Source organism: Panulirus ornatus, chromosome 15 (assembly GCF_036320965.1).
Source record: "Panulirus ornatus isolate Po-2019 chromosome 15, ASM3632096v1, whole genome shotgun sequence".
NCBI lineage: Eukaryota > Metazoa > Arthropoda > Malacostraca > Decapoda > Palinuridae > Panulirus > Panulirus ornatus.
The window spans coordinates 23,159,371-23,183,761 of record NC_092238.1 but is presented as its reverse complement, the minus strand read 5'-3'; the positions used below and the strand labels follow the sequence as shown (position 1 = coordinate 23,183,761).

Genomic DNA, 24,391 nt, shown 5'->3' with positions numbered 1-24,391 from the left:
CTCGAAATCTTTTTCACTCCATCCTTCCACCTCCAATTTGGTCTCCCACTTCTCCTCATTCCCTCCACCTCTGACACATATATCCTCTTTGTCAATCTTTCCTCACTCATTCTTTCCATGTAACCAAACCATCTATGTCTCTAAGTGTTCCTCGCATACATTCTTTAAAGCAAATACCTGATCCACACATCCTTTACCACTTCAGAATCCACATTGCTCCTCCCCAAACTGATGCTCTGTTCATATCTTCAACCACTTAATCAATATCTTCCTAAACAACTTACTAGGTATATTCAACAAACTTATACCTCAGTGGTTTGAACACTCACTTACTCCCCCTTGCCTTTATACAATGGCACTAAAGATGCATTGTGCCAATCCTCAGGCATCTCAGAATATTCATACATAAAATAAAAATCCTGAACAACCGATCAACAACACATTTACCCCTTTTCTTGATAAATCAAATTGCAAAACCATCCACTCTAGCTGCCTTGCCACTTAATCTTAGGTGAGGCTTTCATCAACTCTTCTACAAACCAGTCTCAATGACTCTCAAATTTTGCATACCATCCAAACCCAAACACCCTAAACCTGCCAGTCCACCATCAAACACATTCAACCACTTCCCCTTTGGCCCCATTCATCAAAGTTCCTTATCATAATAACAGTTATGTCATAAATAATAAAAACACTGTCTATAAGGAAGGATCCTAAGTCAGTGTAGTTTCGCTATCTTCTAACTTAAACTGAATGCACTTAATACATGCATTTCTTTTAAGTAAGAAGTACTAGACTGGGCTATTATAACTGGTGTATGATGCATGGAACAGCATTGGCAAAAGGGGCATTAAGAACAGGAATAAGTGGAGATGCTTTTGCCTTGGCCATCCCTTTGATGGGAGTACCCAAAGGGAACAGTATTCAGAGGTAGAGTCATATATATAAGCTAAAATCCCCTTTTCTTTAACTTTCATGACCCCTCCAAATGACATTAATCTCCATTATATATTAGAGTTGAGTGTTTTTTGCTGTGGTACCTTTTTTGCACCGATTCACTGCACATACAAATCTCATGAAAAGAAATGTCCATGTTCATTAATTAACATTAGCGGCTAAATAAAATTGCTTTTGGGTAGTAGATCAATATCACACTTCCTACCAACTTTTGTACTGTTAACTGAGTGTTCTAGCTTTATCAACACAGGAAACAAAAGTAACCTGAGTGTATTTTGAAAGGATGCATTTAAAAAAACTGTGCATTATGCTTTATAAGTAATATGACTACTGTCTTCAATATTCCTGAAAGCTTACAAGTATATAAAACATGAGTTTACAGCAATCTATTCTTCCCAGATACTATTTTCAAGCAAGTTTTCCATTTTCTGTACCAGTGTGGAAGCACTCGAAAAACATGAAAAAATGGCCTCATTCGCTCACATCCATTCTCTAGCTGTCATGTGTAATGTGCCAAACCAGAGCCCTTTATCCAAAACCAGCCCCCAAAGACTTTATTTTGCAAAACCTAAAAGATTATGCTTTTTTATTTTACTTATACTTCAGATTTCTTTTGTTTCAAAACAAGCATTCTTTTGTGCCTCTACTTTTGTACATTCATAGTCATGCAGTGAAATCTGAACCTGTAAGATCAAAAAATCAATAAATCCAAAAACGTATGAAAGCAAATGAGGCCTTTTCTTCATCTCATCCAGGAACCATCTTCAAATGTGGGAAGTAGCAAACAAGTAAGAAAAAATAATTAGCATGAGTATATAAAGTCAGAACTAAAATATAAGTTCTGGTTCTGGTCTGCTACCTTGTCAAAGTTCTGGCCAGAACTGGAATTTTGAAAAATATTAGGCCTAGTGCATCCCTGATTCTACTACTATGCCTCTGAAAAGATGACAACAAAAAACTCGCCTAACCATGGAAAAACATCTACAGGCCTGCCAAAATCTTCCTCACCTTTTTTTGCTCTGGAACCGCTGGTGTCGGCCCTGATATATGGTTTGAGAACAGTGGGGTGGATTGGGGGGAAGATATTTTGGGCTTAGAGGTCGAGGAGACTTCTTGTCTATATCCTGATTCATTTCAGATTCAGCTATTTGGTTTGAACACTTTCCGTCTACAACAACAGGACCTTCTCTTGGATTATGACCGATTCTTTCACTTCCACTAGAAATAAACTCCTCTTTAATTGCCACTGTACTTGAACTTTCTTTACATTCCTCTTGTGATAAACAACCAATAACAGTGTTCTGGCAAGAAGACAGGCTTTGGGAAGGCAGACTATGTTGAAAAGATCCTCTATCTGAGATTGGATCCGTCTGCTGCATAATTGGGGCTTTACCCAAGTGTTTGCGAACTGAGGGATGGATTATATGCTGCTTCTGCTTGTTAATAACTTCTCCACCCTGAAAATAGGAAAGTACTCTTAGATCTTACACAATGATACAATACAACTTCTACTTTTATGGAATATGATTCCTTTTTATATCAAAACATACTGAAAAATATGCATCTATATAGAATGATCTAGCTTAGTATAACAAATAATTACATATGCAGTTCAACCTTGCTACAGTTCACATTTTTCTGATAAAAACAATTCCTCTTACAATATTCTGATGGCTGACTATCTCTATCCCTTCACATGTTAAGCTTAACAACATACCTGAGATCTTCCATCCGTAATTCTTTACCTTTCTTAGCTCCATCAAAGTGAGGGATGGGTAAACTGTGTTCTTCGACAACCAGAAGCTCTTTGTTACTATATCCCATCAGAAGATGATAAAGATACTAAAACTACAAGCCTGAATTAAAGGGCAGACTCATTTAGAGGACTGGAGATTACCTTAGTGGAAAGGGGCAAAGGTGCATCCTCAGAGTGGGGTGGGGTAAAAAAAAAAAAAAAAAGAGGTGTGCTACAGGGCTTGTCTTGGAACCAATGCTATTCTTAGTGTATGTAAATGACTTGCCTGATGGACTGGACTCCTATCTATATGTTTGTGGATGATCCCAAAGTCATGAGAGAAATAAGAAATGAAGATTGCTTCTGCTTACTGAGAAACCTAAAAAACTCCAAAGCTGATCAGACAAATGGATAATGAGATTCAATCTAAGTATGTGCAAGAGAATGAGGATGGAAGAGTGAAAGAAGGTCTAGGTGAGATTATTACCGACCAAGAAATAATTTACTGGAATTTGTGTAAGAAACCTAATGGCTGATTCCATGCCTAATCTGTCTCCACAAATACACATTCAGAGAACTGTGAAGGAGGAGAACTGTCTGCTAGCAAATATCACAATCACATTCAAATATATGGATAAAGATATGTTTGGTAATCTGTTCACAAAACAGACCAAAACTGAACTCAGCTTTGAAAGCATGGGATCACACAGAAAGTAAAATATTTGACTAAGAGGATAGAGAGAAGGAAAACTGAGACTGTACCTAAATCAAAAGGAATGAGCTACAATGAAAGGCTAAGGGCTACAAGGCTGTCAACCAAGGAGAGGAGAGTAAAGTGGAACATGATAACAACCTTCAAGTTTCAAAATCAGCAGGTCGCTACTGATAGTTTACAGCTCTTCAAGAGATGTAACACCTTAGTAAAAAAAATGCCATAACAAGAGGCTATGCAAAAAGATAGATGGAAAGGATATCAAAAAGCACTATTCTAGTGCTGGAGTGGTAGATGGCTGGAATTAACTGCCCAAGGAGACTACCAATGCCAGCACTCTAAAAAAAATTTGACAGACTGCTTGATGGCATACAAAGTTCTAGAGATGAGGCTCCATAAGTGTAGATCTCTCTCTCTCTCTCCATATGGTACAAAGACACACAAATGAAAACAAAGGAATTCAAACAGCAACAGATCATTGGGTGCTTTTGGTGCTGTTTGTGACTGGAAAATATCAGAAACTCTCAGATTAGTGTTGTAAAAGTTATATGGTATACATAGGATTCAAAGAGAATAACCTGCAAATTGTTAGTGTGGTCTTGAAGTGAAATAGTTATCAAGTCTGTTCTTAAATGTATCTATAGTTCCACTTTCAATCATTCTAATTGGGAAATTATTCCATATGTTAACAATCCTGTTGAAGAAAACCACTACACCTCATTCAGCGAAAATGTTTGCCCACATTACTGCTAAAGAAATCAGATGAATCAAGTCTTAAGTAACTTGATACAGCAAGATTATCAAACTCTGATTATGAATAATTGTATTAGATCACATCTTAGCCTTTTCTTTTCTAAACTAAATAGATTCAAGTCGTTTAATCTGCTCTCATGTGATGTATTTCAAAGCCCGAGAATCATCTTGGTAGCTCGATGCTGCACTCTTTCAAATCCATCTATGTCTTTTTTAGGTAGGGTGATCAAAAACTGAACACAATATTCAAGATGGGGATGAACCAATAAATTGCAAAGAGGAAGGATGATTTCCCTGAACTTAACTTCAAAGGCCCGACTTTTGAATCCAAGAAATTTATATGCTCTGCTTCTGTGCACTGCTTACCTGGTTTTAGGTCACTAAAGATTAAGCCCAAATCTTTTTCCTCAGTTCAACAGAATTCATACTGTAGCTTGCTTCTGCTTACTGAGAAACCTAAAAAACTCCAAAGCTGATCAGACAAATGGATAATGAGATTCAATCTAAGTTTGTGCAAGAGAATGAGGATGGAAGAGTGAAAGAAGGTCTAGGTGAGATTATCACTGACCAAGGTGCTGAGAGGTGCAACTGGAGGGATGTCTGATCATTATCTTGTGGAGGCTAAGGTGAAGATTTGTATGGGTTTTCAGAAAAGAAGAGTGAATGTTGGGGTGAAGAGGGTGGTGAGAGTAAGTGAGCTTGAGAAGGAGACCTGTGTGAGGAAGTACCAGGAGAGACTGAGTACAGAATGGAAAAAGGTGAGAACAATGGAAGTAAGGGGAGTGGGGGAGGAATGGGATGTATTTAGGGAATCAGTGATGGATTGCGCAAAAGATGCTTGTGGCATGAGAAGAGTGGGAGGTGGGGTGATTAGAAAGGGTAGTGAGTGGTGGGATGAAGAAGTAAGAGTATTAGTGAAAGAGAAGAGAGAGGCATTTGGACGATTTTTGCAGGGAAAAAATGCAATTGAGTGGGAGATGTATAAAAGAAAGAGACAGGAGGTCAAGAGAAAGGTGCAAGAGGTGAAAAAAAGGACAAATGAGAGTTGGGGTGAGAGAGTATCATTAAATTTTAGGGAGAATAAAAAGATGTTCTGGAAGGAGGTAAATAAAGTGCGTAAGACAAGGGAGCAAATGGGAACTTCAGTGAAGGGCGCAAATGGGGAGGTGATAACAAGTAGTGGTGATGTGAGAAGGAGATGGAGTGAGTATTTTGAAGGTTTGTTGAATGTGTTTGATGATAGAGTGGCAGATATAGGGTGTTTTGGTCGAGGTGGTGTGCAAAGTGAGAGGGTTAGGGAAAATGATTTGGTAAACAGAGAAGAGGTAGTGAAAGCTTTGCGGAAGATGAAAGCCGGCAAGGCAGCAGGTTTGGATGGTATTGCAGTGGAATTTATTAAAAAAGGGGGTGACTGTATTGTTGACTGGTTGGTAAGGTTATTTAATGTATGTATGACTCATGGTGAGGTGCCTGAGGATTGGCGGAATGCGTGCATAGTGCCATTGTACAAAGGCAAAGGGGATAAGAGTGAGTGCTCAAATTACAGAGGTATAAGTTTGTTGAGTATTCCTGGTAAATTATATGGGAGGGTATTGATTGAGAGGGTGAAGGCATGTACAGAGCATCAGATTGGGGAAGAGCAGTGTGGTTTCAGAAGTGGTAGAGGATGTGTGGATCAGGTGTTTGCTTTGAAGAATGTATGTGAGAAATACTTAGAAAAGCAAATGGATTTGTATGTAGCATTTATGGATCTGGAGAAGGCATATGATAGAGTTGATAGAGATGCTCTGTGGAAGGTATTAAGAATATATGGTGTGGGAGGCAAGTTGTTAGAAGCAGTGAAAAATTTTTATCGAGGATGTAAGGCATGTGTACGTGTAGGAAGAGAGGAAAGTGATTGGTTCTCAGTGAATGTAGGTTTGCGGCAGGGGTGTGTGATGTCTCCATGGTGGTTTAATTTGTTTATGGATGGGGTTGTTAGGGAGGTAAATGCAAGAGTTTTGGAAAGAGGGGCAAATATGAAGTCTGTTGGGGATGAGAGAGCTTGGGAAGTGAGTCAGTTGTTGTTCGCTGATGATACAGCGCTGGTGGCTGATTCATGTGAGAAACTGCAGAAGCTGGTGACTGAGTTTGGTAAAGTGTGTGGAAGAAGAAAGTTAAGAGTAAATGTGAATAAGAGCAAGGTTATTAGGTACAGTAGGGTTGAGGGTCAAGTCAATTGGGAGGTGAGTTTGAATGGAGAAAAACTGGAGGAAGTGAAGTGTTTTAGATATCTGGGAGTGGATCTGGCAGCGGATGGAACCATGGAAGCGGAAGTGGATCATAGGGTGGGGGAGGGGGCGAAAATTCTGGGGGCCTTGAAGAATGTGTGGAAGTCGAGAACATTATCTCGGAAAGCAAAAATGGGTATGTTTGAAGGAATAGTGGTTCCAACAATGTTGTATGGTTGCGAGGCGTGGGCTATGGATAGAGTTGTGCGCAGGAGGATGGATGTGCTGGAAATGAGATGTTTGAGGACAATGTGTGGTGTGAGGTGGTTTGATCGAGTAAGTAACGTAAGGGTAAGAGAGATGTGTGGAAATAAAAAGAGCGTGGTTGAGAGAGCAGAAGAGGGTGTTTTGAAATGATTTGGGCACATGGAGAGAATGAGTGAGGAAAGATTGACCAAGAGGATATATGTGTCGGAGGTGGAGGGAACGAGGAGAAGAGGGAGACCAAATTGGAGGTGGAAAGATGGAGTGAAAAAGATTTTGTGTGATCAGGGCCTGAACATGCAGGAGGGTGAAAGGAGGGCAAGGAATAGAGTGAATTGGAGCGATGTGGTATACCGGGGTTGACGTGCTGTCAGTGGATTGAATCAAGGCATGTGAAGCGTCTGGGGTAAACCATGGAAAGCTGTGTAGGTATGTATATTTGCGTGTGTGGACGTATGTATATACATGTGTATGGGGGGGTTGGGCCATTTCTTTCGTCTGTTTCCTTGCGCTACCTCGCAAACGCGGGAGACAGCGACAAAGTATAATAAAAAAAAAATAATAAGAAATAATTTACTGGAATTTGTTTAAGAAACCTAATAAATTATAAATTATAAATTATATTTTCATATCCCTGGGGATAGGGGATTAAGAATACTTCCCACGTATTCCCTGCGTGTCGTAGAAGGCGACTAAAAGGGAAGGGAGCGGGGGGCTGGAAATCCTCCCCTCTCGTTTTTTTTTTAATTTTTCCAAAAGAAGGAACAGAGGGGGCCAGGTGAGGATATTCCAAAAAAGGCCCAGTCCTCTGTTCCTAACGCTACCTCGCTAACGCGGGAAATGGCGAATAGTTTAAAAGAAAGAAAAGAAAGAAACCTAATGGCTGATTCCATGCATAATCTGTCTCCACAAATACACATTCAGAGAACTGTGAAGGAGGAGAACTGTCTGCTAGCAAATATCACAATCACATTCAAATATATGGATAAAGATATGTTTGGTAATCTGTTCACAAAACAGACCAAAACTGAACTCAGCTTTGAAAGCATGGGATCACACAGAAAGTAAAATATTTGACTAAGAGGATAGAGAGAAGGAAAACTGAGACTGTACCTAAATCAAAAGGAGTGAGCTACAATGAAAGGCTAAGGGCTACAAGGCTGTCAACCAAGGAGAGGAGAGTAAAGTGGAACATGATAACAACCTTCAAGTTTCAAAATCAGCAGGTCGCTACTGATAGTTTTACAGCTCTTCAAGAGATGTAACACCTAAGTAAAAAAAATGCCATAACAAGAGGCTATGCAAAAAGATAGATGGAAAGGATATCAAAAAGCACTATTCTAGTGCTGGAGTGGTAGATGGCTGGAATTAACTGCCCAAGGAGACTACCAATGCCAGCACTCTAAAAAAAATTTGACAGACTGCTTGATGGCATACAAAGTTCTAGAGATGAGGCTCCATAAGTGTAGATCTCTCTCTCTCTCTCCATATGGTACAAAGACACACAAATGAAAACAAAGGAATTCAAACAGCAACAGATCATTGGGTGCTTTTGGTGCTGTTTGTGACTGGAAAATATCAGAAACTCTCAGATTAGTGTTGTAAAAGTTATATGGTATACATAGGATTCAAAGAGAATAACCTGCAAATTGTTAGTGTGGTCTTGAAGTGAAATAGTTATCAAGTCTGTTCTTAAATGTATCTATAGTTCCACTTTCAATCATTCTAATTGGGAAATTATTCCATATGTTAACAATCCTGTTGAAGAAAATCACTACACCTCATTCAGCGAAAATGTTTGCCCATATTACTGCTAAAGAAATCAGATGAATCAAGTCTTAAGTAACTTGACACAGCAAGATTATCAAACTTCTGATTATGAATAATTGTATTAGATCACATCTTAGCCTTTTCTTTTCTAAACTAAATAGATTCAAGTCGTTTAATCTGCTCTCATGTGATATATTTCAAAGCCCGAGAATCATCTTGGTAGCTCGATGCTGCACTCTTTCAAATCCATCTATATCTTTTTTAGGTAGGGTGATCAAAAACTGGACACAATATTCAAGATGGGGATGAACCAATAAATTGCAAAGAGTAAGGATGATTTCCCTGAACTTAAATTCAAAGGCCCGACTTTTGAATCCAAGAAATTTATATGCTCTGCTTCTGTGCACTGCTTACCTGGTTTTAGGTCACTAAAGATTAAGCCCAAATCTTTTTCCTCAGTTCAACAGAATTCATACTGTAGCTTGCCTTTTTGTTTTTGTTATCTATATGTAAAACTTTGTATGCATTAACTGAAAATTCACTTGTCACCTGCGAACCCTGTCCATCAGTTTGTCTATGCTAGTTTGAGGCTGTATATGTTCAAGATCATTTGCAGATTTATTTCCCAGCTTTGTATCATCAGTGAAATTTTGATATTTTGCAATGCAGCCCATTGTCAATATCATTACATGTATGAGAAAGAGAACTGGTTCCAAGAAAGATAACCAGTCCCAATACTTAGGCAGAGGTTACCACATTAAGTATGCTTTAACCACTTGCACTATGAAATGAAAATGTATTAAAAAACTGCACTACCTGCTTTTGCAAGTACAACCATGGGATAAGTTAAACAGATCTACCACTCACAAAGACCTTGCAAATTCTTCAAGATAAAGAATCCTTAAGACAATGGCCTTAAGAGTAATGAAAGGATAGCAAAACAAAAGGTTCCCTCTCCTCCCACTACTCCCTTTGGCTAACATGAAACATGAAGCACTGCACCATACAGGTTAAAAAAGTATACATGGACATTTTGTAGTAAAAATCAGGAAAACAAAAATTAATCACGGGGGAAAATTGGGAAATTGGTAATAGGCAGAGATGAAGAAGAGATGGAGTGAGTACTTTGCAGGACTGCTATGTTCAATGATATAGTGATAAATTTATGGTGTTGGGATCTAGGATGAATGAGAAGTAAGGGGTGAAAGCCTGGTTTAACATGAAATGTGGCAAGGCAGCCGGAGTGGATGGTACTGCAGCTTAATTTCTTATGAAATGGGGTGACTGTGTTGTTAACTGGTTAGGTACAAATTTTCAATGCTATTATTATCATTATCATCATTCTACATACTCACTGTTGCTGTTTCCTGCATCGGTGAGGTAGTGCCAGGAAACAGATGAAGAATGGCCCATCCACTCATTGGGGAGAAAGAATACTTCCCATGTATTCCCTATGTATCGTATAATATCTTATTTATTTATTTTGCTTTGTCGCTGTCTCCCGCGTTTGCAAGGTAGCGCAAGGAAACAGACGAAAGAAATGGCCCAACCCACCCCCATACACAACGTATACACACACACGTAAGTATACATACCTATACATCTCAATGTACACATATATATACATACACAGACACATACATATATACCCATGCACGCAATTCACACTGTCTGCCCCCATTCACTCCCATCGCCACCTCGCCACACATGGAATACCATCCCCCTCCCCCCTCATGTGTGCGAGGTAGCACTAGGAAAAGACAACAAAGGCCCCATTTGTTCACACTCAGTCTCTAGCTGCCACACAATAATGCCCGAAACCACAGCTCCCTTTCCACACCCAGGCCCCACACAACTTTCCATGGTTTACCCCAGACGCTTCACATGCCCTGAATCAATCCACTGACAGCACATCAACCCCGGTATACCACATCAATCCAATTCACTCTATTCCTTGCCCTCCTTTCACCCTCCTGCATGTTCAGGCCCCAATCACACAAAATCTTTTTCACTCCATCTTTCCACCTCCAATTTGGTCTCCCACTTCTCCTCGTTCCCTCCACCTCTGACACATGTATCCTCTTGGTCAATCTTTCCTCACTCATTCTCTCCATATGCCCAAACCATTTCAAAACACCCTCTTCTGCTCTCTCAACCACGCTCTTTTTATTTCCAATAAATAAATATATAAATAAATCCATTCCATCACACCTTCTCCATACTTCAACATATCAACCATAATCTCATCTACTTCAGGTGCCTTTCATAGCTTCATCCTCATTATTGCTCTCTTTACCTACCTTCTTGTTATAAATACCTGCATTAGTATCCTTATCCTTTCATCCTTCATACCCTTTCGTGTAACAACTGCTGCCTTATCTTCTCCCACATTCATCAATTCTTCAAGATATGCTTTCCATATTCCTTTCACTTCCTTTTGATTCAACAACTCCCCTTCCATACTTCTCACATTAACATTTCCTAACTTTTCACTCAAACACTTTCAAAATCTTCATCTACTCTTTCTTGGCTTTCCTCTATTAGATTCTTAATATTCCACTTACAAACCTTATTCTCTTCCCTCCTCTTTTGATGATCTTCCATTGGTACATTCCCTTCAAACAATACCATATGCCTTTTCCTCTCTTCCACAGCATTTATGCCTTTTCTTCTTCCAAAGCATTTCTTATCCCATTTGTCCACCATGCATTTGCCTTTTCATTCTTGTTTCACCACCTTGTGTCCAACTACTTATTCTACACCTTTAACAGTCTTTGTCTATTCATTTTAAACATCTACTGCACTTCCAACTAAAATTTTGATCACCCTCCTTTCATGCTCCACCTAACATTCTTTCAAATTCTTCTTTTTGCTTGCCAACACTTTTACCTCCCCATGATGAGAGGGACTGGGAGTCAGTTGCTGTTCACAAATGATACAGCACTAGTGACTGATTCAAGTGTGAAACTGCAGAAGTTGGTAACTTAGTTTGGAAAAGTATGTAAAAGGAGAAATTTGAGAGTAAATGTGAATAAGAGAAATGTTATTAGGTTCTGTAGAGTTGAGGGACAAGTAAATACGGATAGGGGAGAAAGAATACTTCCCACGCATTCCTCACATGTCATAGAAGGCGACTAAAAGGTACGGGAGCAGGGGGGCTTGAAGCTCTCCCCTCCTTGTATTTTCTTTTTTTTTTTTTTTATACTTTGTCGCTGTCTCCCGCGTTTGCGAGGTAGCGCAAGGAAACAGACGAAAGAAATGGCCCAACCCCCCCCATACACATGTATATACATACGTCCACACACGCAAATATACATACCTACACAGCTTTCCATGGTTTACCCCAGACGCTTCACATGCCTTGATTCAATCCACTGACAGCACGTCAACCCCGGTATACCACATCGCTCCAATTCACTCTATTCCTTGCCCTCCTTTCACCCTCCTGCATGTTCAGGCCCCGATCACACAAAATCTTTTTCACTCCATCTTTCCACCTCCAATTTGGTCTCCCTCTTCTCCTCGTTCCCTCCACCTCCAACACATATATCCTCTTGGTCAATCTTTCCTCACTCATTCTCTCCATGTGCCCAAACCACTTCAAAACACCCTCTTCTGCTCTCTCAACCACGCTCTTTTTATTTCCACACATCTCTCTTACCCTTACGTTACTCACTCGATCAAACCACCTCACACCACACATTGTCCTCAAACATCTCATTTCCAGCACATCCATCCTCCTGCGCACAACTCTATCCATAGCCCACGCCTCGCAACCATACAACATTGTTGGAACCACTATTCCTTCAAACATACCCATTTTTGCTTTCCGAGATAATGTTCTCGACTTCCACATATTCTTCAAGGCCCCCAGAATTTTCGCCCCCTCCCCCACCCTATGATCTACTTCCGCTTCCATGGTTCCATCCGCTGCCAGATCCACTCCCAGATATCTAAAACACTTCACTTCCTCCAGTTTTTCTCCATTCAAACTCACCTCCCAATTGACTTGACCCTCAACCCTACTGTACCTAATAACCTTGCTCTTATTCACATTTACTCTTAACTTTCTTCTTCCACACACTTTACCAAACTCAGTCACCAGCTTCTGCAGTTTCTCACATGAATCAGCCACCAGCGCTGTATCATCAGCGAACAACAACTGACTCACTTCCCAAGCTCTCTCATCCCCAACAGACTTCATACTTGCCCTTCTTTCCAAAACTCTTGCATTTACCTCCCTAACAACCCCATCCATAAACAAATTAAACAACCATGGAGACATCACACACCCCTGCCGCAAACCTACATTCACTGAGAACCAATCACTTTCCTCTCTTCCTACACGTACACATGCCTTACATCCTCGATAAAAACTTTTCACTGCTTCTAACAACTTTCCTCCCACACCATATATTCTTAATAACTTCCACAGAGCATCTCTATCAACTCTATCATATGCCTTCTCCTTGTATTTTAACTTTCTAAAAGGGGAAACAGAAGGATAGGGTTAGAGGGAATGATTTGGTAAACAGAGAAGAGGTAGTAAAAGCTTTGCCGAAGATGAAAGCCACCAAAGCAGTGCGTTTGGATGGTATTGCAGTAGAATTAATTAAAAAAGGGGGTGACTGTGTTGCTGACTGGTTTGTGAGGATATTTAATGTATGTATGACTCATGGTGAGGTGCCTGAGGATTGGCGGAATGCATGCATAGTGCCATTGTACAAAGGCAAAGGGGATAAAGGTGAGTGTTCAAATTACAGAGGTATAAGTTCGTTGAGTATTCCTGGGAAATTATATGGGAGGGTATTGACTGAGAGGGTGAAAGCATGTAAAGAGCATCAGATTGGGGAAGATCAGTGTGGTTTCAGAAGTGGTAGAGGATGTGTGGATCAGGTGTTTGCTTTGAAGAATGTATGTGAGAAATACTTAGAAAAGCAAATGGATTTGTATGTAGCATTTATGGATCTGGAGAAGGCATATAATAAGAGTTGATAGAGATGCTCTGTGGAAAGTATTAAGAATATATCGTGTGGGAGGAAAGTTGTTAGAAGCGGTGAAAAGTTTTTGTCGAGTATGTAAGGCATGCGTACGAGTAGGAAGAGAGGAAAGTGATTGGTTCTCAGTGAATGTTGGTTTACAGCAGGGGTGCGTGATGTCTCCATGGTTGTTTAATTTGTTTATGGATAGGGTTGTTAGGGAGGTAAATGCAAGAGTTTTGGAGAGAGGGGTAAGTATGCAGTCTGTTGTGGATGAGAGAGCTTGGGAAGTGAGTCAGTTGTTGTTCGCTGATGATACAGCACTGGTGGCTGATTCATGTGAGAAACTGCAGAAGCTGGTGACTGAGTTTGGTAAAGTGTGTGAAAGAAGAAAGTTAAGAGTAAATGTGAATAAGAGCAAGGTTATTAGGTACAGTAGGGTTGAAGGTCAAGTCAATTGGGAGATAAGTTTGAATGGAGGAAAACTGGAGGAAGTGAAGTGTTTTAGATATCTTGGAGTGGATTTGGCAGCGGATGAAGCCATGGAAGTGGAAGTGAATCATAGGGTGGGGGAGGGGCGAAAATTTTGGGAGCGTTGAAGAATGTGTGGAAGTTGAGAACATTACCTTGGAAAGCAAAAATGGGTGTGTTTGAGGAAATAGTGGCTCCAACAATGTTACATGGTTGCGAGGCGTGGGCTATGGATCGAGTTGTGTGGAGGAGGGTGGATGTGCTGGAAATGAGATGTTTGAGGACAATATGTGGTGTGAGGTGGTTTGGTCGAGTAAGTAATAATAGGGTAAGCGAGATGTGTAGTAATAAAAAGAGTGTGGTTGAGAGAGCAGAAGAGGGTGTTTTGAAATGGTTTGGTCACATGGAGAGAATGAGTGAGGAATGATTGACCAAGAGGATATATGTGTCAGAGGTTGAAGGAACAAGGAGAAGTGGGAGACCAAATTGGAGGTGGAAAGATGGAGTGAGAAAGATTCTGAGTAATCGGGGCCTGAACATACAGGAGGGTGAAAGGCATGCAAGAAATAGAGTGAATTGGAACGATGTGGTATACCGGGGTCGACGTGCTGTCAATGGATTGAATCAGGGCATGTGAAGCGTCTGGGGTAAACCATGGAAAGTTCTGTGGGGCCTGGATGTGTAAAGGGAGCTGTGGTTTCAGTGCATTATTACATAACAGCTAGAGACTGAGTGTGAACGAATGTGGCCTTTGTTTTTTCCTAGCGATACCTCGCACACATGAGGGGGGAGGGGGTTGTTATTCCATGTGTGGCGCGGTGGCGATGGGAATGAATAAAGGCAGATAGTATGAATTATATACAAGTGTATATATGTATGTGTCTGTGTGTGTATATATATGTATACATTGAGATATGCATATATGTGCATATATGTATATATATAAGTTTGTTGAGTATTCCTGGTAAATTATATGGGAGGGTATTGATTGAGAGGGTGAAGGCATGTACAGAGCATCAGATTGGGGAAGAGCAGTGTGGTTTCAGAAGTGGTAGAGGATGTGTGGATCAGGTGTTTGCTTTGAAGAATGTATGTGAGAAATACTTAGAAAAGCAAATGGATTTGTATGTAGCATTTATGGATCTGGAGAAGGCATATGATAGAGATGATAGAGATGCTCTGTGGAAGGTATTAAGAATATATGGTGTGGGAGGCAAGTTGTTAGAAGCAGTGAAAAGTTTTTATCGAGGATGTAAGGCATGTGTACGTGTAGGAAGAGAGGAAAGTGATTGGTTCTCAGTGAATGTAGGTTTGCGGCAGGGGTGTGTGATGTCTCCATGGTTGTTTAATTTGTTTATGGATGGGGTTGTTAGTGAGGTAAATGCAAGAGTTTTGGAAAGAAGGGCAAGTATGAAGTCTGTTGGGGATGAGAGAGCTTGGGAAGTGAGTCAGTTGTTGTTCGCTGATGATACAGCGCTGGTGGCTGATTCATGTGAGAAACTGCAGAAGCTGGTGACTGAGTTTGGTAAAGTGTGTGGAAGAAGAAAGTTAAGAGTAAATGTGAATAAGAGCAAGGTTATTAGGTACAGTAGGGTTGAGGGTCAAGTCAATTGGGAGGTGAGTTTGAATGGAGAAAAACTGGAGGAAGTGAAGTGTTTTAGATATCTGGGAGTGGATCTGGCAGCGGATGGAACCATGGAAGCGGATGTGGATCATAGGGTGGGGGAGGGGGCGAAAATTCTGGGGGCCTTGAAGAATGTGTGGAAGTCGAGAACATTATCTCGGAAAGCAAAAATGGGTATGTTTGAAGGAATAGTGGTTCCAACAATGTTGTATGGTTGCGAGGCGTGGGCTATGGATAGAGTTGTGCGCAGGAGGATGGATGTGCTGGAAATGAGATGTTTGAGGACAATGTGTGGTGTGAGGTGGTTTGATCGAGTGAGTAACGTAAGGGTAAGAGAGATGTGTGGAAATAAAAAGAGCGTGGTTGAGAGAGCAGAAGAGGGTGTTTTGAAGTGGTTTGGGCACATGGAGAGAATGAGTGAGGAAAGATTGACCAAGAGGATATATGTGTCGGAGGTGGAGGGAACGAGGAGAAGAGGGAGACCAAATTGGAGGTGGAAAGATGGAGTGAAAAAGATTTTGTGTGATCGGGGCCTGAACATGCAGGAGGGTGAAAGGAGGGCAAGGAATAGAGTGAATTGGAGCGATGTGGTATACCGGGGTTGATGTGCTGTCAGTGGATTGAATCAAGGCATGTGAAGCGTCTGGGGTAAACCATGGAAAGCTGTGTAGGTATGTATATTTGCGTGTGTGGACGTATGTATATACATGTGTATGGGGGGGGGTTGGGCCATTTCTTTCGTCTGTTTCCTTGCGCTACCTCGCAAACGCGGGAGACAGCGACAAAGTATAATAAAAAAAAAAAATGTATATATATATATGACTGGTTGGTGAGGTTATCTAATGTATGTATAACTTATGGTGAGGTGCCTGAGGATTGGCGGAATGCATGCATAGTGCCATTGTACAAAGGCAAAGGAGATAAAAGTGAGTGCTCAAATTACAGAGGTATAAGTTTGTTGAGTGTTCCTGGGAAATTATATGGGAGGGTATTGGCTGAGAGGGTGAAGGCATGTACAGAGCTTCAGACTGGGGAAGAGCAGTGTGGTTTCAGAAGTGGTAGAGGATGTGTGGATCAGGTGTTTACCTTGAAGAATGCATGTGAGAAATACTTAGAAAAGCAAATGGATTTGTATGTAGCATTTATGGATCTGGAGAAGGCATATAATGGGAGTTGATAGAGATGCTCTGTGGAAGGTATTAAGAATATATGGTGAGGGAGGCAAGTTGTTAGAAGCAGTGGAAAGTTTTTATTGAGGATGCAAGGCATGAGTGCGTGTAGAAAGAGAGGAAAATGATTGGTTCTCAGTGAATGTTGGTTTGCAGCAGGGGTGTGTGATGTCTCCATGGTTGTTTAATTTGTTTATGGATGGGGTTGTTAGGGAGGCGAATGCAAGAATTTTGGAAAGAGGGGCGAGTATGCAGTCTGTTGTGGATGAGAGAGCTTGGGAAGTGAGTCAGTTGTTGTTCGCTGATGATACAGCACTGGTGGCTGATTCATGTGAGAAACTGCAGAAGCTGGTGACTGAGTTTGGTAAAGTGTGTGAAAGAAGAAAGCTAAGAGTAAATGTGAATAAGAGCAAGGTTATTAGGTACAGTAGGGTTGAGGGTCAAGTCAATTGGGAGGTAAGTTTGAATGGAGAAAAACTGGAGGAAGTGAAGTGTTTTAGATATCTGGGAGTGGATTTGGTAGCAGATGGAACCATGGAAGTGGAAGTGAATTATAGGGTGGGGGAGGGGGCGAAAGTTCTGGGAGCATTGAAGAATGTGAGGAAGTTGAGAACATTATCTCGGAAAGCAAAAAAGGGTATGTTTGAAGGAATCGTGGTTCCAACAATGTTATATGGTTGCAAGGCATGAGATATAGATAGAGTTGTGCGGAGGAGGGTGGATGTGCTGGAAATGAGATGTTTGAGAACAATATGTGGTGTGAGGTGGTTTGATCGAGTGGCAATAAAAAGAGTGTAGTTGAGAGAGCAGAAGAGGGTGTTTTGAAATGGTTTGGTCACATGGAGAGAATGAGTGAGGAAAGAATGACAAAGAGGATATATGTGTCAGAGGTGGAGGGAACAAGGAGAAGTGGGAGACCAAACTGGAGGTGGAAAGATGGAGTGAAAAAGATTTTGAGTGATCGGGGCCTGAACATGCAGGAGGGTGAAAGGCGTGCAAGGAATAGAGTGAATTGGAACGATGTGGTATACCGGGGTCGACGTGCTGTCAATGGATTGAACCAGGGCATGTGAAGCACCTGGGGTAAACCATGGAAAGTTCTGTGGGGCCTGGATGTGGAAAGGGAGCTGTGGTTTCGGTGCATTATACATGACAGCTAGAGAATGAGTGTGAACGAATGTGGCCTTTGTTATCTTTTCCTAGTGCTACCTTGTGCACATGTGGGGGGAGGGGGTTGTTATTTCATGTGTGGTGGAGTGGTGATGGGAATGAATAAAGACAGACATTATGAATTATGCACATGTGTATATATGTATATGTCTGTGGTGTACATATATGTATACGTTGAGATGTATAGGTATGTATATTTGCGTGTATGGACGTGTATGTGGGTGGGTTGGGCCATCTTTTCATCTGTTTCCTTGCGCTACCTCGCTAACGTGGGAGACAGCGACAAAGTAAAATAAACAAATATATGTGCATATATGTATTTATGTGTGCATATGAAAGGAAGGTTTTAAGAGTATATGGTGTGGGAAGTAAGTTGCTAGAAGCAATGAAAAGTTTTTACTAAGGATGTAAGGCATGTGTACGAGTGGGAAGAGAGGAGAGTGATTGGTTCCCAGTGAATGTCGGTCTGCAGCAAGAGTGTGTGATGTTCCAATGGTTGTTTAATTTGTTTATGGATGAGGTCATTAGGGAGTAAAATGCAAGAGTTTTGGAGAGAGGCATGAGTATGCAATCTGCTGATGATGAGAGGGACTGAGAAAAGAGACAGTTGTTGTTCGCCGATGACACAGCTGTAGTAGCTGATTTGGGTGAGAAACTGCAGAGGTTTGTGACTGAGTTTCGAAAAATGTGTGAAAGGAGAAAGTTCAGAGTAAATGTGAATAAGAGCAAGGTTATTAGTTTCAGTAGGGTTGAGGGGCAAGTTAATTAGGATGTAAGTTTGAATGGAGAAAAATTGGAGGAAGTGAAGTGTTTCAGATATCTGGGAGTGGATTTAGCAGTGGATGGAACCAAAGAAGCAGGAGTGAGTCACAGGGTGGGGGGAGAGGGCTAAGGTTCTGGGAGCGATGAAGAATGCATGGAAGGAGAGAACATTACCTTATAGAGAAAAATGGGTATGTTCGAAGGGATAGTAGTTCCAACAATTTTATTTGGTAGCAAGGCATGGGCTACAGATAGGGTTATGCGGATGAGGGTGGATGTTTTGGAAATGAAATGTTTGAGGACAATATGTGGTGTGAGGTGGTTTGGTCGAGTAAGTAATGATAAGGTAAGAGAGATGTGTGGTGATAAAAAGATTGTGGTTGAGAGAGCAGAAGATGGTGTAATGAAATGCACACCTCGCTGATGGGGGAGACTGCAACCAAGTATAAAAAAAAAAAAAAAATATGAGTAGATGGGCCATTCTTTGTCTGTTTCCTGGTGATACCTTGTTGATGCAGGAGACAGCAATTAAGTATAATATGAATAAACATAAGAGTGCACGGATGGAACCATGAAGGGGGAAGTGAGTCACAGGGTGGGGGAGGGGGCAAAAGTTCTGGGAGCGTTGAAGAATGTGCGGAAGGTGAGAACGTTATCTCGAAGCAAAAATGGGTATATTTGAAGGAATAGTGGTTCAAACAATGTTATATGGATGCAAGGCATGAGCTATGGATAGGGTCGTGCAGAGGAGGGTGAATGTGCTAGAAATGAAATGTTTGAGGACAATATGTAGCATGAAGTTGTTTGCTCGAGTGAGTAATGAAAGGGTAGGAAAAGAATGTGTGGTAATAAAAAGAGTGTGGTTGAGAGAGTAGAAGAGGGTGTGTTGAAGTGGTTTGGTCACATGGAGAGAATGAATGAGGAAAGATTGATAAAGAGGATATATGAGTTAGAGGTGGAGGGAACGAGGAGAAGCAGGAGACCAAATTGGAGGTGGAAAGACGGAGTGAAAAAGATTTTGAGCGATTGGGACCTGAACATAAAGGAGGGTGAGAGGCATGCAAGGAATAGAGTGAATTGGAACGATGTGGTGTACCAGAGTCGACATGCTGTCAATGGATTGAACCAGGGCATGTGAAGCATCTGGGGTAAACCATGGAAGGTTTTGTGGGACCTGGATGAGGATAGGGAGCTGTGGTTTCGGTGCATTACACATGACAACTAGACTGAGAGAACGAATGTGGCTTTCTTTATCCTTTTCTAGCGCTACCTCGTGCACAAGGTGGGGGATGCTATTTCATGTGTTCCGGGGTGGCGACAGGAACGGATGAAGGCAGCAAGTATATACATGTACATGTGTACACATGTGTGTCTGTGTATGTATATGTATGTATATGTTGATATGTATAGGAATGTATGTATATGTGTGTGTGTGAGCATTTATGTATATACATATGTATGTGGGTGTGTTGGGCCATTCTTTCATCTGTTTCCTTGCGCTACCTCGCTAACGTGGTAGAAGGTGATTAAGTATAATAAATAAGAGAGGACAGGTCTTTCTTCGTCTGTTTCCTGGAACTAACATGGGAAACGGTGATCAAGTATAATAAAATACATAATACATACTTTTTTTCTTATACTTAATCGGTTTCCCACATCAGCGAGGCAGTGCCAGGAAACAGACACATGTACATATACATAAACACCCATACATGCACTTATACATACACATACACATGAACATATACACATATACATACACATACGAAGACATATACATATATATACACACAACACATTCATTCATACTTGCTTGCCTTCATCCATTCCTGGCACTACCCCACCCCACAGGAAACAGCATTGCTACCCCATGTTTCAGCGAGGTAGCACCAGGAAACAGACAAAAAAAGGCCACATTCATTCATACTCAGTCTCTAGCTGTCGTGTGTAATGCACTGGAACCACAGCTCCCTATCCACATCCAGGTCCTGCAGACCTTTCCATGGTTTACCCCATACGTTTCACATGCCCTGGTTCACTCCTTTGACAGCTCGTCAACCCTGGTATAACAAATATATATGTCTATATATGTATATATGGAGGAAGTAAAGTGTTTTAGATATCTGGGAGTGGATCTGGCAGCGGATGGAACCATGGAAGCGGAAGTGAATCATATGGTGGGGGAGGGGGCGATAATCCTGGGAGCATTGAAGAATGTGTGGAAGTCGAGAACATTATCTCGGAAAGCAAAAATGGGTATGTTTGAAGGAATAGTGGTTCCAACAATGTTGTATGGTTGCGAGGCGTGGGCTATGGATAGAGTTGTGCGCAGGAGGGTGGATGTGCTGGAAATGAGATGTTTGAGGACAATGTGTGGTGTGAGGTGGTTTGATCGAGTAAGTAATGTAAGGGTAAGAGAGATGTGTGGAAATAAAAAGAGCGTGGTTGAGAGAGCAGAAGAGGGTGTTTTGAAATGGTTTGGGCACATGGAGAGAATGAGTGAGGAAAGATTGACCAAGAGGATATATGTGTCGGAGGTGGAGGGAACGAGGAGAAGTGGGAGACCAAATTGGAGGTGGAAAGATGGAGTGAAAAAGATTCTGAGTGATCGGGGCCTGAACATGCAGGAGGGTGAAAGGCGGGCAAGGAATAGAGTGAATTGGATTGATGTGGTATACCGGGGTTGACGTGCTGTCAGTGGATTGAATCAGGGCATGTGAAGCGTCTGGGGTAAACCATGGAAAGCTGTGTGGGGCCTGGATGTGGAAAGGGAGCTGTGGTTTCGGGCATTATTGCATGACAGCTAGAGACTGAGTGTGAACGAATGGGGCCTTTGTTATCTTTTCCTAGCGCTACCTCGCACACATGAGGGGAGAGGGGGATGGTATTCCATGTGTGGTGAGGTGGCGATGGGAATGAATAAAGGCAGACAGTGTGAATTGTGTGCATGGGTATATATGTATGTGTCTGTGTGTGTATATATATATGTGTACATTGAGATGTATAGGTATGTATATTTGCGTGTGTGGACGTGTATGTATATACATTGTGTATGGGGGTGGGTTGGGCCATTTCTTTCTTCTGTTTCCTTGCGCTACCTCGCAAATGCGGGAGACAGCGACAAAGCAAAATAAATAAATATAAAATATGGGTAATGTGCATATATGTGTAGAAAATATGGATCTTTCTTCATCTGTTTCCTGGCACCACCATGCTAACTTATGAAACGATGATCAAGCATGACAAATAAAAAATCATTCAAAATTCTACGGCTATGGTTAAAAAAATCAGTATTGTATAACCACTTTATATTTCGTCAGTGTACTATATTTCCTAAGGATACTCTTTCTTAAAAATACAGTGTACTATATTTCCTAAGGATGCTTTTTCTTAAAATCACTAAAACACAAACTGAAGAAATAATGCCATTACACTATATCCTTTTCTTTCAATTTCTTCCATTTAACTATTTTTCCCCCCAAAAAGATGTGCGATTTTTAATACAAACTTAATAGAATTCTGTGAAAATCCTCCAGGTCTAAGATTTGATTTTTAACAATCTACAGATGAAGATGCTAGTTTGATGAGAATGATACACAGCTTTTCACTCTGCTCCTTAGTTTCTCTAAAACAACTGACCTAAATCACCTGCTTGGACCCAAAACTATGAAGTACAGAACAAAAGTTTAATTTGTCACAACTACATACCTTGTTAACAGCATAATAATTAAGGGAGACACAGTAACGAAGAGTGTGAAGGCACTGTTGCAACCTCAAGATTCGGGAGTCAATTTCTTCCATCTCTGCATGTTTCTCATTCAAGGCATAATGAAACTCTTTGTCCACTACCTTTATCACACGCTCACTCAGTTCATCCTGGGCTGGAGACAAACATCATCTGCGATTAAATATCATACAGACAAGAATAGCAAGGAAACTAAAGCTATCAAAAGAATGACTAATCCTTAAACAGGATTCATCATTGCTTTCAGGTATGGAGTGAATGAGAAAAAGGGGGTTTAAAAAGCTATTACTATAATGAAATCTTTGTCACAGTTGATAATGCTTAACTCAATATAAAATTTGAAAACTGGCATTCTCACCTAATGGTCAATCTTGATTTTTTTTGTCTCAAGGAAGAGTTAAACACAAAGTTTAGTTAAGATCAGTGACAAGACCCCATGTTATCAGAGACAATATTTCTTATGCATTACTGTGCCATGGACTCTGACCTTGGACATATAATTCTTCCCCAGGATAGAGCCATGGTTTAGCTTGGCCATGACAGATGGTGCACACTTGTCACACAGACATCACTTATACTCTGACCTTGAAATGTACTGATCTTTTTTGGCCAAAGATGTCATATATGAATTCTTGCCATTATAACTGTTGCACAGTTTAATAATCTCAATGATACCTTATTTTGTTTCTGGTTACAATGGTGCTTTTATCTAAACATCAACAGGGTTTTTCCTCTCCCCAAGAAAGCACCATAAAGTTAACTTCTAGTTCTTACCTGATCCTAAACATGCAGGAGAGAGACCAAAGGGGAAAAAAAAAATGGATGGACAAAACCAAAGCTACATCCCAGACACAATTTTCAATCAGTGAAATAAAATCAAGGTGGAAACAGAGAGAATGAAGATGAGAATTTAGGGTTCTGCAGAGTACAATCAACTAATTCACTTAGTGAAATGGTATGCACAAAAATTAACTACATTATGTCTGATATGGTTAATTGAAACAAACTAAATCAATGGAAAATGTTGGTTATGTAGGGTATAACTAAGGAACATTAGGTTCCCAGTTAACATGAAAATGGGGAAAAAAATATAGTCTTTAGGCTGACTTTCCAAAGACAGAAACCGAAAAAGTAGCCTGATGAAGACTTACCCTCACAAGCTCAGCCTGGGTGACTGAATGAAACGAAGTTGGAGGGAAAGGGGAAAAAATGAGTTGGGAACATCAAAAGGTAAAGTCTGAGGTTATAGTGAGGAAAAAACAAAAGGGATGGCACTTCTGAAGAATGAGCTGTGGAGACTGTATTAAAGAAAGTAAAGAAGTAGGTTCAAGACTGCTGTGAGTCAGAAAAACAGTATGTTATGTAAGGTGGGTGAAAGCTGTGCTTTGGCACCTGATAGTGAAAAGAGTGAAGATGAAAGGAGTGTTTCTGGGAGAAGCACAGTGAGTGCTTTGGCAGTTTTAATGCTCAAGACTAATACCTAATTTCAAGGGATCTATATGCAATGGTGGATGATGTGGTGAATGAAGGCATAACCAAGTGGCATAGATTTCCTGGTGTAAATGATAAGTGGGGAAACCTATCCAGTTGTATGATGAAAGAGGAATGGTGACTGGGAATACAAAGTTTAAAATAAAAGTGCATTCATTCATAATTACCTCAGATCCTCTTTCAGAAAGGGTCCTTGTGTTAACCAGGACCCTTCTCCAAAGGGGTCCTGCAGCTCCAAGGTTGTACTACACTCAGTAGCAGGGACAGAAAAGTCATCTTTGATGCGAGATGTTCTTCAATGAGATCATACTCTTTCTACAACTGACGATAATACAACCTTGCTAAAGGTGACTTTACCCTCATAGTATAACTTTAAGTAGGTTAAGTCAAGTAAAATTAAAAGAAAAGTGAATACCTATGTATACAAAGGTGAGAGGGGTTCGGGGTCATTGCACATTACTGGATTTCGGGCTGACTGACAGGCGTGTAAAGGAAAGGTTACTAGATGTGGAGCAAAGTATGAACGTTTATGAGTTTACATGAAAAAGACAGACAACAGGAGGCCAGATTGGTCCACAA

At 40.9% G+C, this 24,391-nt stretch overlaps 1 protein-coding gene across 2 annotated transcripts in view; it reads right to left on the bottom strand.

Annotated features, from left to right (window-relative positions):
- The window catches only part of LOC139753748 (uncharacterized), a 137,613-nt gene that overhangs the window by 96,203 nt on the left and 17,019 nt on the right, over positions 1-24,391 (bottom strand). For both annotated transcript variants that reach the window (XM_071670560.1, XM_071670561.1), the window contains exons 3-4: positions 22,285-22,457; positions 1,966-2,414 (exon numbers count right to left, since the gene is read on the bottom strand). In XM_071670560.1, coding sequence (XP_071526661.1) covers positions 1,966-2,414; positions 22,285-22,457 — 622 coding nt within the window. The remainder of the gene's footprint in view (positions 1-1,965; positions 2,415-22,284; positions 22,458-24,391) is intronic.